The 17,239-nt window shown below is 34.3% G+C and overlaps 1 protein-coding gene across 5 annotated transcripts; it reads right to left on the bottom strand.

Annotated features, from left to right (window-relative positions):
* Positions 1-2,958: 2,958 nt before the first annotated feature.
* Positions 2,959-16,895, bottom strand: NUDT12 (nudix hydrolase 12). 5 transcript variants are annotated; one of them, XM_032275102.1, is made up of 7 exons: positions 16,807-16,895; positions 14,117-14,328; positions 12,964-13,553; positions 9,998-10,165; positions 8,810-8,923; positions 6,284-6,483; positions 2,959-5,039 (listed from the first exon to the last, which is right to left on the bottom strand). In XM_032275102.1, the coding sequence occupies exons 2-7, from the start codon at positions 14,320-14,322 to the stop codon at positions 4,929-4,931; spliced, it is 1,389 nt and encodes a 462-aa protein (XP_032130993.1). In that variant the 5' UTR covers positions 14,323-14,328; positions 16,807-16,895; the 3' UTR covers positions 2,959-4,928. The 5 variants fall into 5 exon arrangements, with proteins under 5 accessions (XP_032130993.1, XP_032130986.1, XP_032130999.1 ...); XM_032275095.1 differs by having other exon boundaries at positions 16,749-16,872; XM_032275108.1 differs by having other exon boundaries at positions 14,117-14,324; positions 16,749-16,872.
* Positions 16,896-17,239: the final 344 nt, after the last annotated feature.

The raw sequence follows: 17,239 nt of genomic DNA, 5'->3' as shown, positions 1-17,239 counted from the left end.
TTTAAGATAGCTCTGGTAAGAGAGGAAAGGATCTGGAATGAAATATTTGGGCTTCAGCTTTGGCTCTCCTATTTACTAACGACATGACTTTGAGAAGTTACCCCATTTTAGCCAAGTGTAAAATGGGGATAATAATACTAATATTCACTTTATGGGGTTAAGGATAAAATAATTGTCAGCCTTCTATATATAAAGTCGTGTAAAAATTACTAGTATTATGAGAATAAACAGTTATGCTTCCTTAAAAGCTTGTTGTAAATAGAGATCTGTAAGTCTTAGAAGTGTAAACAGTTAAAAAATAACTTTTATAAAGTCCAGAAGTCTAAATTTGCAGAAAAATTACAATTTATTTGTACTGATGTTAGATACACTGAAGAAGGAGAATGTACATATTGTTTTTACTGTATAAAACAAAGTTATTTATATGATAAATTTACCATTATAATAGAATGAAAAATGTGTTTATTTTTCATGAGGATGTAGGAAGTGGCTGGGAACTAAAAAAAAATTGGTATGGCAAGCCTAGTAATTTGTAGAAAAAAAATGGTGTTTTTTGGGAATAATAATTATTAGACATCTCTACAGCCATGAAAACTTTGAGGTCCACACAGATACGTGAATATTTTCTCCTGATATCCCAGAACACACAGAGTTCCCAGTGATTTCCCACTCGTAGATACACTCCAGCAGAAGCCCTCAGTATGAGATAGAAGGCAGACGATGGTTGGGACCAACAAAGCACCTGAGGTTTGAATTTGCACACATCCTTGAGCATCCTTTCTTTGGAGTTCCAGATTCTTCAAACTGCTTGGTACTATTCAGATTTGTTCCATAAACACAAGTAAATCGAACAAAAAAGCAAAATGACACTTAGTAGTAAAGCTGTTGGATAAATGGCATTTTAAATCATTTTTACCCCCATTGATAGAGATGTCTTTGGCTCACTGCTACCCGAGAGCGGTAATAAATATTTATAAAGTACTCTGCTGAGATGTTTGAAACATCACACTGCTCCAACAGACAATTTCAGGCTAGAGCGAAATGGGCAGGATAAAAGGTAAACAAAAATAAACTTCAGACTAGATCACTTGTCCACTTACTCTGTTCTAAAATAAACAAGAGTAACATTCTCAACTTCTACTGCTGGGTGGAACTTCCACATTACTAAAAATAAAACCTCCTCACAAGTTAAGTGCTTGGAAGAGTGTTCTTAATCCTCTACAGGTGAGGCTAGGAGTTTGTCTGGTATAGTTCCCCTGAACCTGGGAATGGAAAGCCAGGGTAGTTTTTTATTCTTTATGCTGTAGTTTATCTGTCTCTTATCAGAATTCTAGGTAGAAAAATGTTTCCATTAGGAGAAAGTTTCCACACATCCCTCAACTTAAAATCTGTTTAAAATCTCACAGCAGACCCACTGTTCTGGAGAGTATCACTATACTGGGAGTTGCAAAAAGGAGAAAAATCTGTTGTCTGGTGCTTCGGCTTTGACTACTTAGCAAATAAATAAATAAATAAATAAAAGTAATCTTGAAGGAATAAAGAAAAGTTAAAAGTGTCACTCACTTCCACCAATGAATATAACTATATATGGATATCCTTCAGTAAAAATAATTTGCCCCTTAGCCCAATTAACATGTCCAAATATTCGTCGTATAGTTGAAAATTCATTTTCTTTCTTAAACAAGAATTCTGCCTGCTGATCACCCATTTTTCCGTATGCCATCCTTATTATTTAAATGACCTTCCTTTTGATCATTTCTATTTTTGGGCAAATCAATGGAATTATTTTAAAATCTATCATATATAGTAAACTGCACTCCCTGTTTCAGAAATTCTTTTGAATTCTATCCTGATTGTCCTGGAAGGATGGTAGGGTATAGAATAGGAAAAAATATTTCTTAGTATTTAGTTTAGTTTCAACAAGTAGTCACTCTCACGAAGGACTCAGTTTGAAGACTCAGATACTTGGCAATGTTATTACCTTTGCCCCAAAATACAGCCTCTAATCTGCTCCTGTGGGGTCAAAGCACCCAAGCATCTGTCCCCACTTACCGAGCACCCTACCCCATCTACACAGAACATCAAACTCTTACCTTTTCCAATCTCTTGGCAGTTACTGTTGCTTTGCCTCAAGATCTAGATCTTATACATTTGAAGACAGAAACTCGTAATTTTGCATATTGGATTTACTTTGTCCTACACATATTTTTTTCTAATAGGGACACAGCCCCTTTTAATTAATACACAAATTTCACTCAATACTCACCACCCATCTCTCTCACTCACACACACACATACACACACACTCTCTCTCTCTCTCTCAGAACCTAATAACTGGGTCTCAGCCCTGATAAAATTTGCATTATGAAAATTTTACTCTAATTAGTAGATTTGTTTTATAGAACATCTTCACTAATATTTCGCTGTACCTACATCAGTGATATAGTTCCAGGACCAGCTATCTATTGTTGTTATGTGGGATTTAATTTAGTTTATTTGGCTTATTAACGAACTTATACTTCCTCCTTCCATCTCATGGTCTCTCCCTTTGTTCTATTCTTTTCTGTCTTCAACCAAATCCCTGAGTCTTTAAAAGAATTTCTCATTTTCCAACTAAATAAAATATGTGAAATTTTCAACATGTGAAAATTTCAAAATCCAACAAATGGCAATATTAGGCAAGTAATAAAAATACTAGATATATTGCTTTAAACCTGAAGAGCAAAAATTATTGACTTTATATATGTAGGTATATATGTATGTATGTTTGCATTTGACCTCAAACTATATTTTAAGATTCAAATCAAAATTTTAAGTCTCCCAAACACAGACACTTTTTAAAAGGCTTTTGCATTTTTCATACACATCATTCTAAAGGGGTTAACAACTGAAATTGTGCTTCTCTCATTTTTCAAAAGAGATTTATCAAAATGTGTTAAACACACAGGCAAAACAAAATAGATTTTAAAAAATTTAATGTATTATTACATTCATTTCCAGTAGAATACATTCCTGGCACTAGCAGGTCTATTCTTTGAAATGGCCATTCCTTCTATTTACATAGCTTTTCACCTCTCAGAGGCTGGCAATTTAAGAGTTGTTATTAAAACAATAATTTACATAGATGCTGGTTTTCCCCCAAGGATTAAATATCTAAAACAAATTGTATAACCATATTGTTGACACTTTATATTCTACTCTCCTATCTTAACATTATGAAAACCTGGAATTTTACAATGTAATCTTAGAATCTGTAAGTATTAAAAGTACATTTGAAATAAAACAACCTCAAGACACTCTATTTCATAAAAATCAAGGTACATTAATTTCCATATACTTCTGTAGCTTGGATTTATTATGTATCTAACTAAATGTTCTGTGCCAGTTTTAATTTGGTTTAAATTCTTGATACCAATAAGCTTCATTAACTCCTAAGAAAATCACTGTTCATCTGTAAAATAAAGTTTTATCTGACAAAGTTATCTTTTATTTAAGTTAAATAAATGTTAAGTATCTAAAATTTTAATTAACAATATTTGGTCAGTTAAATTTATTCTTATTCTTTTAATTTTGTCTATATATATTTGTAGTCATAGCTTCTAGTTCCTATTACAGGGACAACCGTCCTCTGCATTATACAGTACAGACTCTTGTAATTAATTAGTTATATAACTTTCACTAATTAGTTAAATTCACCTTTCACAATTTCCTTTTCCTTATCTATAAAACAAGAAAAGTTAATTTCAAATATTATCCTTAAGGTCTCTTCCAGTTTTAACATATATTAGTAAAGAGCCAAATTATACAAATTTTTATGTTCATATAATACCTTTTAAATGAATTTCAAAATAGCCTTATAAAATATGAGTTTCTATGTTACAAAATTGTGAATTACTATGTTTTGCTTTATCCAGAATCTTACTGATTCAGCTCTAAAATATACTTATTTTATCAAGGCTTCTTAGAATGTGTTGAAATAAGGTCAAAGCCCAGATATATTTGAGCATAATAAATATTATTGGTAATGATTATACAATTTTTGCTAACGCAGATGCATCGCCCATCACAAAATGAAATAAAACCAATGTTTTAAATTAAATACGTAAATCTGCCTGGGACTGACTTATTTAATATTTGATCTTTGAGGAGAATTCCTTTCAAGTTTAATTTCAGTGTAAAAGCAGAGAATCTTGATTTGTCTTAATAACAGCTTAAGGTATAAGCAGCATATAAGATGTATTAATTAATTTGAGGTTTAAAAGAGAGGTCCCGCATACAATAGTATGCCTTTCTCCTTCATGAGGGTATGGTATTGAAATCACTAGTAGAGTTAATTATTAAATTAGAAAATGCTTAAGACTGGTCAAATTAGACAAGTGGCAACATTATAACACCTTCACTGCTAGAAAATGGAACCCCAAGGAAAAATGGAACTACAATGGGGAGATGGGCAAAAACCAGATATTGATAACTTAAAGGTAAGAAAAGGACTAAAAAATCAGTACAAGCTAATACAAGCTAAAAATTCATTATAATTATTTTGTTTCATTTCTCAAATCAGGAACTTTCTTCCTCATCAGTTTAATGCTTAAAAGAGGCACTAAAATTTATGCACATCTCCAGAACATACTTCTTTCCAACGTGATGTCTCTTATTAGAAAGGCAGTTTTGTGAAGACTGTGAAAGACAAGCAAGAAAAAGGTTCAGAGAAGGCTGACCCAGATTTTAACAAAATCTGAGGCAATATTGTAAATTGTAAAAATATGAATTCTGTGATTAAGACAGAAAGAACACTTTGAAAATATTTCCAAAACCCAACATGATATTCTGTGTTGTGACACTCGAAACAGTATTGAATAATCTTTAATATCACTTGAGGAATGAGTGTTATTAGAAATTAAATAATACTCAAAGTTGAGTTCTTAGATTTAGAGATTGGGATTTATTCTAATCCAGTGTTTGATTAATTGATGTGCGATAGCTCGGCTTGGTGGCACAAAGAATGCCTGCTGCTTCCCTTTAGTCAGAACATCCAGGACCTAAAACACACCAAAATAGAATACATTAGGATTTCAAAGCTGTCAATACTATTCTCATGCTTATGTAATTCAATTAAAATGTGATGACTTTTAGAGTGAATTATAACAGGAGAAAGTGATAACATCCATATTTACATGCAGAGTTTTTTTTGAGGGGTGGGGTGGGGAACAAGGTCTTGCAGTCTGCCACCCAGAATGGAATGCAGTGGTGCAGTTACGGCTCACTGAAGCTTTGACCTCTGGGGCTCAGGTGATCCTCCTGCCTCAGCCTCCCAAGTAACTGATACCATAGGTGTACACCACCACACCTGGCTTTTTAAAAACTATTTGTAGACACAGGGTCTCCCTATGTTGCACAAGCTAGTCTCAAACTCCTAGGCTCAAGCAAGCTTCCTGCCTTGGCCTCCCCAAGTTCTGCAATTACAGGTATGAGCCACCACGCTCAGCCTCAAATTGCAAAATTTAGAACAGCAATTTTAATTGCTTCACTGAGTTAGTGATTCCATTTTTTAATTGTTCTGGAAAGACACATTCCCTTATGAAAATGATGTCATGAAAAAGTAAAATGTATGCTCCACACTTAATTTTTAAGCAAAGCCAACTTTTGGAACAGATTCTTTTTTATAAAATTTGTAAGCAATAATCTAATTTCCATCTTTTAGGGTTAAGCATAGAATAAAATTAATTTTATGTAGGCAAAGTCAGAATTTCAGTTCAGATGAGTAATTTATCTTTTAGTATATTATTTAGGAATGGTGTTTTAAAAAGTTAATTTAAATGCATGTTTATTAGATAGTTATGTCATTCTTGTCCTTAAGTACATTTTAAAATGAATAAAAACTTTTTGAAAATTTTAAGCATTCTTAACTGATGTTTTTTGAGAGTTGTTTTAATGTTATAAACTAAAATATAAAATGAGAATAATGTTCCTGTTTCTCACCTATGAATTAATGTTTATCTAAGCCCACTGATAGGTATTATTATTGATGTGAAGGAATGGAATCTGAAATTCAAAACGGTACAGATTCATCTCTACTACAAAAATGTCACAGAATAAGTTAATATAGATTACATTAGTGAAACATGCTCCTCCTGTTTGGAATTACTAATTACAGTGTAATACATATAATGAGAGGGCCAAAGCCATTCATTCAACTTGCTGAAAATATGCATCTTTGCTCTGTGCCCAAACCAGTACAGTCAGGGAACAATCAATAGAAGAAGGAAATTAAATTGAACTTTACCTGTTCTCTCGTGAACCAGCGGGCATCCTCTATTTCATTCTTGTCAACTTTAATTTCTGTAGACACTGCCAGAGCTAAGCAACCAATCATTAAGGAGGAAGGCATTGGCCATGGCTGACAAGAGACATACTGAACATGGCCAACTTTGACTCCACTTTCTTCTTCTACTTCTCTCCTAACAGCATCTTCTATTGTCTCTCCTAATGAAATGGAGCAAAAGAACAAGTTGCTGATGAACATGCCCTGGACACTTTGTGTCCTGAATGGTTCAAACATCTGGAAATCACTTTGGACAGAAACTCAATTCAAATCATCAGAAAGCAAAATCTTAAAACTAGACTGGAATTGAAGAAAACCTAATTTTTTAAAGTACATGACCTCATACATAACATCGAAATACCAACAATAAACTTTTCATTTTTTAAAGGTCCAAATTTGTCAGTTACATTTTTAAAATAATAATTAGAGCACCTACAAATATCCAATACCCAATATTGGTTAAACACAATGCAAACACTTTATATCTTATCTCATTTTTATATATTGTCCACTAAATAGTTATAAACTAAATAATTTTTAAAAATAGCTCTTTCACACTAAAAGTTTGAAACTCTCCTATTATGTTGTCAAACAATTATTGCAGGTAACTCTTTAGATCATTAAAAGATCAAAAACCACATAAGATGAAACCTCATACTTTTTCTAAGGAATTTTTTTCCTCTAGATGACTGCTGACTCTGCTATGATAAAATAAATCAATGCCTATACATGTGCTTTGTATTTCTACTTTGTTAGAATTAAGAATTAGAGTAGGGGAAATCATTTCGAAGTAAAATTTATCTGGAAGTTTGGAAACATTTTGCTAAATATTGCTGTATTTAACAAAATATAAAATATAACTTTCTAAGTCAAATAGTTTGATAAGTTTCCTACACAAAAATTTACAACTTATAATAATCAAAAGAACACATATAGTAAAAAGAGAATTATAGATTAGAATATATGCAAAAGCATAACAAAAGAGTAGCATATACTACATATTTAAGAACTCTTAAAATCAATAAAAAAGGATAAACAATGAAAACAAAACTTGGTAAAAGATAAGCATCTAAAATTCAGAGGGAATAAAATTGAATGCCTAATACGCATTTGAAAAAAGATGTTCCATCAGCTGGAAAATGAAAATGAAACGAGATACGATTTCATTCACCCCACAGAATGACAAATTTGAAAGTCTGAAAATCTTAACTTGATGAAGATGTGGCATAATGGAACATTTCATGTTCTGCTGGAGAAAGTGTAAACTGGCAGAAACACTTCAGAGGCAACTCGGCAATATCTAGAAAAGGTTAAGATGCTCATATCACATGAGCTGGTGGTTCTACTCTATGTATATAACCTAGATAGCTCTTGCCAAGTATGCACAAGGAGAAGTATAAAAATATTAATTGCAGTGCTGTTTGTAATAATAAGAACTTTAAAATAAACTAAATGTCCAATGAGCAGAATACATAAATAGTGGAATATTCATAAATGGATTACTACACAGCAGTAAGACAATGACCTAGAACTACTAAAGACAGCATAGTGATTTGGAGCAAGGACTCAGAAGCCAACATGCCCAGGTTTAAATCCCTTCCCTATCACTTGTTGTTTGATGCTGAGCAAGTTATTTAGTCCCTATGCCTTAGTGCCCCATCAGCAAAATCACTGTAATTGTCTATTTTATAAGGCTGTAGGAGGAACATATTATATATATAAAACACAGCCTGATACCGTTTTATATATATGATCCTCCTCCAGAACATGGCCTGATACCATATGTTTACAATTATTATCTAGCAATGCAAATTAATATTGGAAATTGAATATGAGATAAAACATTTATTAATTAGATATATTCATTCACTCCACAAATATTTATTCACCTTACATGTGCTATAGGCATGTGCTTTGAGGGTTTGGAATACAGCAGTGGATAAAATTAAGTCCCTGCCCTTATAAAACTTATATTCTTGAAACAGCAGATAATAAATTAATAAGTACATATGTACACAGTATATTAGGTGATGAGTGCCATAGGGAAAAATCAGGCAGGATGATAGGGACTGTGAATGCAGGGCAGCGGGGCTCACTAATGTATCTGCGGCAATCAAGTAAGGCTTCTTTGAAAAGGTGACAGTTGAGTCTAGTACAGAAGGAAAATGAAGTGGAACCTAGATATCTGGGTCAAGAGCGACATACCAAAGAGCAAATACTGAATTTTTAATAAAACAGACCAAATTACTTGACCAAGTAAAGTAATTCATATAATTCTCATGTAAAACATTTAAGTAATTTATATAATTCTCATGTAAAACATGAGAATTATAACGTTTAAATTATTTTAAAATTTTATCATGTTTGAAAGACTTTAAAATAATCCAGTTTTATAACATGATAACTTATCAGAGATTATTTCTCAAATGTTATGTAAACTTTGTATTTTGAAATTATAAGTTAAATAAAAATTAAGAAAAGACTTACCAGGCTCAATAAATCCAGCAAGGCAAGTAAACATGCCTGGGGGAAATCTTTTCTGCCTGCCTAAAAGACATTTGGTCCCATCTGGATGAATAACTTGCATGATTACTACTGGATCTGTTAAAAACAATCAGATATATGAATGGCAGGAAAAAAGAATTAAGACTCATTGTGCAAACACTGTCTGATAGGATAATATAAAGCTGTCTCTCCTATAGGGACAGAACTCTTGTCTGGTTGTAAGAGATTGCTTCTTTCTGCCCTAATGTAGCTGGTAACAGAATATCTCAGAAATTGTATAGAATAGTGTCGGTAAGCTAGAGGAAGACCATTTTTTGTCCTTCTTACCCCAATCTTAATAGCAACATTTATTCTGTACTTATGGACATTAGGTGTATCATTCTTTTTTAATGAAAAAAAATTTGAGTGGGTAATACATGGAAATAAGGAAAGCTCAAATTTTACCACATTAAATAGTTAATTTCCCTCTCCCATCCTAATCCTTAACAAAATGTTTTTAAAAGCAAATGTGGCTCTATAGTTAAATTTAAGTCATTAAATAAAATTTAAATAACAATTCATCTCTCTAGAAGTTACTAATTCAGCAAATTCTTCTCACTACATCATGACTAAGAACTAGGAATTAAATGTAAAAGGCTCTTGAGGAACAAAAACAGATGTCACTAAGCCATGTAGTTTCCTCCTCAGAGGCCTCCTCAGGTGTTGCTGAGCCTATCTTTTTTTTTCATACAGTTTTAAAGGTCTGGGTTATCAGATTTCCAAATCTACGGCAGACTCAAAACAGCAATTAGAAGAGAGGGTACAGGCAGACATTAACTGTAATGAAAAGCTAGGGACAGGCTGTACTGCTTTGGCAATGCCTCAAACAGGTAATAAGTTCTTGGGGCTTTTTCTCCACTAAGTGGAGCCAAACTGGTTGGCTTCTGAAATCATGTATCATAACATGTAAATTCATAGTGAGTAACCCCACGTTAAGAAATGGCTATTGATGTACCATGATTTTTACTTGAAAATCATGAAAGTATATAACAGTTTTAACACTTAACATTCTTAATGGTTAAACATGTTTTTCATAAAAAGGTAAACTCTTAAACTCCTCACAAACTTCTCTTTCTAGAATATCTTATTCCCCAAGATCCAGGTGGCTGAGATAGAAAATAAGGGGCTTACCAACTCGTGGGTAGGATGTATTATGAACGCCATTCAGACTAGGACAGTCTTCTTTTAAACATACTCTCTTATAGCCACCTTCTTCAATTTTAGTTCCACTTCCACAGGTTGGGCAAAACTTGTATCGACTGTGCCAGGCAAGAACAGATCTTGCTTGAGCTACAACCCCTTTAAAAAAAAAAGTGCAAAAAGTTTAACTCTGTGACAAATTAAAATCAATGAATAAGTAAATTTTCTCAAGCTACCATCAGAATACCTGTGTGATCAGGGGTTTTAGTAGTTTTATTTTTATAATGTGTATTTTAAAGTAAAAGATTTAATTTCCTGGATGACGAAAATTAGATTTAACTTCAGTATGAATAAAATATAACTCTCATATAACATATATAAGGTAGATGTTAGTACGTCTATCTTATATACTATATTAGATCAGGTTTTTACTGTAGGTGATTTTAAAATGTGGGGTATTCATGTTTCTACGAATCATGAGTTTATAAATTGATTTTACAATTGTGATTTTTATAAATCACTATTTATAAAATAGAGTGAGTTTACAAACTGATTTTGGAATAGTGATTCTTACAAAAATATGCCACGAAGGCAGTTCTTAAGTGAGACTTGTACTCTAAAGGAAATAATACTAGGTAACTGTAGGAAGCTATCACCACTCTCTTGGTGACCATGCCCCTGATGGTCCATGCTGTTGTGGAGCACATCCTATTTTCAACTGGAGACTGCATGTACACAGCATAAAACATGCTGCATTTACTACAGTCATGGTTAACTCTGTTTACAAAAAAATGCCTAATAGAATAAATCTTAAAATATATAAATTTTAGCTATAGGTTTTACTCTGGTTGTTCAAAAAAGAATATGACCTGGCCAGATATATTACAGTTAAGGCAGTAAGACTACAAATGCTACATTTTAAATGCTTGAAAAAGTTACCTTCCCACCCCCAAGATACATTATTTGGTCTACAGATTTTTGAAATGAACAATATAGTGAGAAAAATTCTAACATTGTTTAAACTGGGAAAAACATAAATAAAACAATTCTAATGAACAGATATTACATTTTTGCCTACTACATGACCTTATAATATGTAATCTACACTAGGGTATTTACATTATTTCAGAATCATCACAATAAGAAAAGTTAACATTTATTGAGTGCTTACAATGTGCCAAGCATCATGCTAGGGATTTTATATAGATTAGTTAATGTTTAGAGCAATCCTAAAGAAGATAGGTACTACTATTATCATTTTCTGGAGGAGTAAACTGAGTCACAGAAAAGTTAAGTAACTGTGTAAGCTCATAGAGCAAGTAAGTTAAAGGGTCTCAGTTTTCCTACAAGGGAAAAAAATCAAGCAATTACCTCATTTATCAAATCTTTTTGATCTTGAAATGATATATACAGGTCTAAAGAAAAGAAATTTTCTTTAAAAAGTTTGATGATTTTCCACAGGTATGAATAAAACATACCACATCAGACTTTGAGGAGGAGACTTTAAACAGTCTCTAGAAGGACCTACATGACCTATGGGAGTGGTCACTGATAAGTGACCTCTTCCTAACTTCCCATTAACTCATCAATCTACCATAATCTGGCTTCTGTTCCTTTCACTTCACTGACATTTCTCTTATCGAATTTGTCAAAGACAAAGATTTAAAAAAAAAAAATTGCTTTCATCTTATTCAAGTTCATAACAGTATTCAACACATTTGACCACTCCCTCCTGGAAATACTGTGCTCGCTTGGTTTCCCTGAGGACAGCCTCTTGGTTTCTTTCTATCTCATGGCCACACTGTTTCCAACTCCTTTGATGGCTCTCCTGGTTGTAGCTTACCTTTAAATTTAGGGGGATTCAGATCTGATTCTGAGAGTATTTCTTGCTTGCTCTCAACTCTCCAAGTAATCTCAGTAGTTTTTTGGGATTTACGTATCTTTGTGTTGATGACTCCTATATGGCTATCTCCAGTTCAGACAGCTCCTGATTCATTTCTAAAACTTAGTATGCCCAAAAGTAAACTCTTACTTTATTTACTCCAAATCTGTCCTGTTTTCCTTGCTCTACCCATCATCCTATATTATCAAGAAATGGTATCACTATCTATCAAATTATTAAAGTCTCCAGCTTAGCAGTCATTCCTAATCTTTTCCTTCATATTAGTATACATCCCATAGCCAATCCAACAGCAAAGACCATTGATTCTATCTCCAATATTTATCTTGCACATATCCTCTTTCCTCTATTTCTACTATCAGTACCTTAATTCATGCTATGTTACCATAATCTCTCACTTAAAAGGGTCTTAACTTACAAATCAAGCCCTATCCATTCTACCTTAAGAATATCTCAAATTCTCCCTTCATCTCCATCTCTACTGCCTCCATTCTAACTCAAGCCATTGCAGTCTCTTACTTGGGCTATTGTAACACTCAATTCCATCTTAACAAGACCCCAACATTCACACTTAATTACCTACATGTGTATACTTTTTGCTCTATCACACAGCCAGTGTGCGTTTTTTTGTTTTGTTTTGTTTTTTAAAATATTTTAAACAAAGGTTAGGTTACATTTAAATGGCCTTTAGAATCAAACCCTAAATTCTTACCATGGCATAAAAAGGCCCAGCAACACAAAACAAAACAAAACAGTGACGGTCTTTGCCATCCTGTTTGCTGTGTAGCAGGAGCTCAAGAATTACTCACTTAAAATCAAATAAGATCATTATGTACCAGGGTCAATTCCAGGAAATCTGCCTGCGATGATTAGAACTACTAACTGCCTAGGAGAGTAGTCCCATAGGGTAAGAACTGTAGTAGGAGGTTTCTGATGAAGACAGTCTAATTTCACTGCTTACTGGAAAAAGTGTGCCCCTGGAAACAGCAAATACAACTCCAACTGAATTCTAAAAACCAGATTTTAACAATGAAAATAAGCAGTGCACATTTCTTACCAGCTTCTTTTTCTTTCAATTGCAGAAGAGCTGGCATTGGAGGATGAAGAAAATAACAATTTTCATGTCTTTGTTTGAATTCTTCAGCAGCAATAGGATCTATACCTAGAGCAAACCAGGCAACCAACCCATCTTCCTCCTCTCTTGGGACTTCACCAGCAAAATTAAGTAGCTTTTCTTTCATTTCAAGTTCTACTCCAAGGAAAATCAAGGTGATCTTCTCAGGCTGGGCCAAATAATCCTTTATATCTGTGTAGTTCAGCTGACAAAGCCTGACTTCTGGTTGTTGGAAACTTTCTTTATTGCCACCTAGAGTGACCAAGGGATTTAAATCTGAGAAAAGAATAAAAACTGTGGCGGGATGGCTTTCTTTAGCTAGTAGCCAGTCAGAATTATTTCTCTTTTCACTTTTCCGGTCCAGTAGTGTTTTGCTAAAATAATTTTCACATTCTTCCACTTCATTCGTTAGGAACCAAGGCTTCTTCCCACCTTTGGCAGGAGTTAGTAAATCAGCTATATGCTTATAACCCCAAAATACAGCAATATCCAGTGCAGTCTGCCTTGATTTATTGACAAGTGATCTGTCACACCTATAGATAAAAGAAAAAATTGGGGAGAAAAAGTAAAATATGAAATAAACACTTTCTCCTTTTATTTCAATAAAATATTTCCAGTTGCACATTATAGTTCTTCTTTTTAATGATTACATAGATTTTTTTTCCTTCTGGTCCATAGTTTACCATTGGGAAGGTTAAAAGAACTATAATCATAAATGACAAAAAGAGATAGTGGAGATTTACAATTTCTGGATAATTACTTACAAAATAAAAAAGAATTATGCTTTATGCACTATAAACAGATACCAAAATTCTACAAGTCCTTGGTAGTCATAGTGAGACTTGCATTTTCTATTTGGGAGAAAAATATTAGACTCCTCATAAAATTGCTTTGCTATAAAGTAATATTTTCTGAATGAAAAAGATTACAATGTTTTAAGTTAGAAAAATTATGCTACATTTTTACATAAATTAGCCAATGAGTTATCTACTAGTTCAACAATATAAATATGGAAACAAGCAAAATTTAAAAGTAAATATGTAACAAAGAAATTAAACCACAAACGCTTTGAGGTGGTACAGCCTAAAATGTTTACCCTTTCTCAAGCAGAAATTGGACAATCTCTGGGTGCCCATTCCTTGCCGCATACATTAAAGCTGTCCAGCCATTTTCAGAAGTTTCATTGAGAAGAGATGGAGAATGACTGAGTATTCCTGTTAACTTGGCAATATCTCCTTCAGCAGCTGAACAGTGAAACTGTGTAACTATTTCTTGCTTTGGACTTCTTTTTACAGAAGACATTTCTTACTTAAAAGAAGAAAAATAAGGGAAAAAAGCTTATTTATAACTGCTTTATCAATGAATGATATTGTTAGAATAATAGCAAGGGCTTCCAAGGCAATACACTCTTCAAAAGGCAATCATTATACAGCATACATTTCAGAATGTTATCAGTTTAAAATTATAAATACAATGTAATTTATATGTCTATGGGAGTTACACAAAATAATGTATAAACAGCTTTGATAGTACAGATGAGGGGGCCATATCCTTGGGAGGGGGAACCAGGTAACATATAACAAGGAGTTATTTAAGGACTTCATTATGGGATAGAGACATGAGGGGGAGAGCATTAAAACAGATGGAAGTAAAGGCAGAGATTTTCTAAGTTTCACATGAAAACAGTTTATTTGTTTGACTTTGCACAATTCTGTAATCCATCTAGGATCCATTTTTGTTCATGGCGTGAGGTTGGGGTGTCAAGATACTTTTCTACCTCAATGCATAATCCATTGACTCAGCATTATTCTTGAAATTAACGTGTTTGTCCCAGTGCACTGACACAAATATGTCAAAAATCAGATGACCATGTATTTTTGGTTCTTTATTGGAGAGTTCTATTGATCACTTTGTTGTTCTTGAATCCTAGTAGCTTTTAAAAATATTAATTTTATCTGCTTGGTTACTCTTTTGTATAAGTGGGGGAAAAAAACTGAGATAATTGTCCCATACTTCTTAAATGTTGCCTAATCATGGATTGCAGATGGCAGAGCACAAACTGAGCTCTTTTTTTTTCTTTTTTTTTTTGGGGGGGGGGAGAGTTGAAATGGTTTATGTTTCAACTGTCTGTGAACTTCTCAAAGTATTTTTTTAAGTATAATTTTTTATATGAAATGCCATTAAATGATTTGAGATTCTAACTACATTTCTATCATTCTAAGCAATAAGATTTTTTAGCTAAAAAGACAAAGATTATAGCTCATAGTTTTTGATAGCTGCTGTCTCCTGGGTTCTGAAAGGGCAATCTGGCTGATGAATTGCATAGTAGGAATAGTATAAACAAAATTTAGGGAAAACAAGGAGTAAAGATTAATTTTTTTATTTTGGAGTTGTTCACCTTTCCTGTTTGTGTCTTTCTGCTACTTATAAATAGGTTAAAACTGCTCACAGTCATAAAAACACTTGGATAAAACCTAATAGTGAAAATCTGTTTAGAAATGAAACCCTAGTAAAGGTAGTATCTACATGAGAGTAATTTTTTTATTTATTCTAGAATTTACTTCGCTATTCCTTTCATAGAAATTTCTAAATACTTTTTAGAAATTATTTAGAGTAATTATTTATGTTTTTATGCATAACAAAAGCTATAACTTTTCAGGACTTGATTTTGAAGCCCTGCTGTACAATTCCTGTATCGATCTCCCTTCCAAATTGCCTTTCTCTCAAGTTTATTTTCCATAAACCCATATTATACAGTTTTTTCCAGCTAGGTGTACTTTGAATAATATTTCACTCTCTCAGGTTCCGAGGTCACCAGCACTCCCGCACATTCTCACAGGGCACACCAGGTGACTGCAAAATTGTCCTTCAAAACTGCAGCATCATTCACTACCCCCAGGGCAAAGCTTATGCATATGTTATTCTCTGGAGATAGGAAGTGGAAAATGTACACTTTTCCCTCTAGCTTTCTCAGCAGAAAAGCCTTCGTACCATTACTCATTCTGGAGAAACACATAAAGTCTAACACCCAATTGTACTGTTTGATTTACCATTTCAAGTCTCATTGACAGGTTATAGAAGGTAAGGATTTGAAGGCAGAATAAAGTGCTGCCCTTGTTTTCCAAGAAGCTCATGGACTATTCCGAGAAATCATTTAAAAGAATATTAAATTTAAAGGGACATAGATTTTTAGCAAACCAACATCCACTTTTACTGACGGTAACCCGGGGCCCAAGATTTGCGCATGCTCAGATAGATCAAGTGGGGCAGGACAGGACCTCAAATACCGCTGTGTCACTGACATATTGGAATTCGATCATTTAACGAATTCCATCCACTCCCCGGGCTCTCAAAACCAATTAAGCACTCCCCGTGCACGGCCTCTGAAAACGGTAAAATGCATTGAGATAGTTTACTTTCTTGACACTACTGTGAGATTCCTTCTTTGCAGGTGAAATCACACGCTGAGTACCACTTCTTTCTACCCAACTCAGCTTGGGCAGAGAACTCTACCAACCTCAGGACCGTCTGCGCCTCCGCCCTGTCCCGAGAGCCACAGCAAACGCGTCCTTGGCTCCCGCGCCTGCGCCCACCTACCCAGCGTGAGGCTGCGCCACAGGACCCAGCAGGGCCGGGCAGGGCAGTGCGGAGACCAAAGAGCCCAGGGAACTGGTCACTGCCCCTAGAGAGGACACTGAGACGACTAACTTGCTGCTGCTTCTACTAACCCAAAGGTGACCACAGTAGAGGCAAGCAGGATACAGCTGAAGGATTAAAATGTCCTACTTGCTTTTCCCCCGCGCCGAAGGCAGCCTTCCTGACTTCCGGTGGAGATCTGTGGTCTCTCGAGGCTTTATGGGAGTTGTAGTTTGAAGCTCACAAGCTGTGCCCGATGGGAGAAGGGGCGGAGATTGGGGGTGGCGGTGTTTGGAAGCCGCGCGGGAGATCTAGTCCTAAAGGATTCGTGCTGAATGAAGGGCTGAAAATCCTTCTCCTGGCACTGTGCTGTATAGATGGAACGCGGTACAGGCGATCGGAAAACTGTAGGTCTGAGGAAACGATTTTAAATTTAACAATGTCTCTCACCCAGTTCCCCAGCCCTTTCTCCAATACAGTCCAATGCAATTGAGTACTCATTCTTTCCTGTTAAATAATCCTGGAATATTGGCTAGACCAAGTCACTCTTAAACAAGTTATTTGGCCTCTGTAACACCTTAAT

Source organism: Sapajus apella, unplaced genomic scaffold (assembly GCF_009761245.1).
Source record: "Sapajus apella isolate SASKATOON/1434 unplaced genomic scaffold, GSC_monkey_1.0 scaffold1, whole genome shotgun sequence".
NCBI lineage: Eukaryota > Metazoa > Chordata > Mammalia > Primates > Cebidae > Sapajus > Sapajus apella.
The sequence above is the reverse complement of the archived record's forward strand: the minus strand, read 5'-3'. Positions and strand labels throughout refer to the sequence as shown.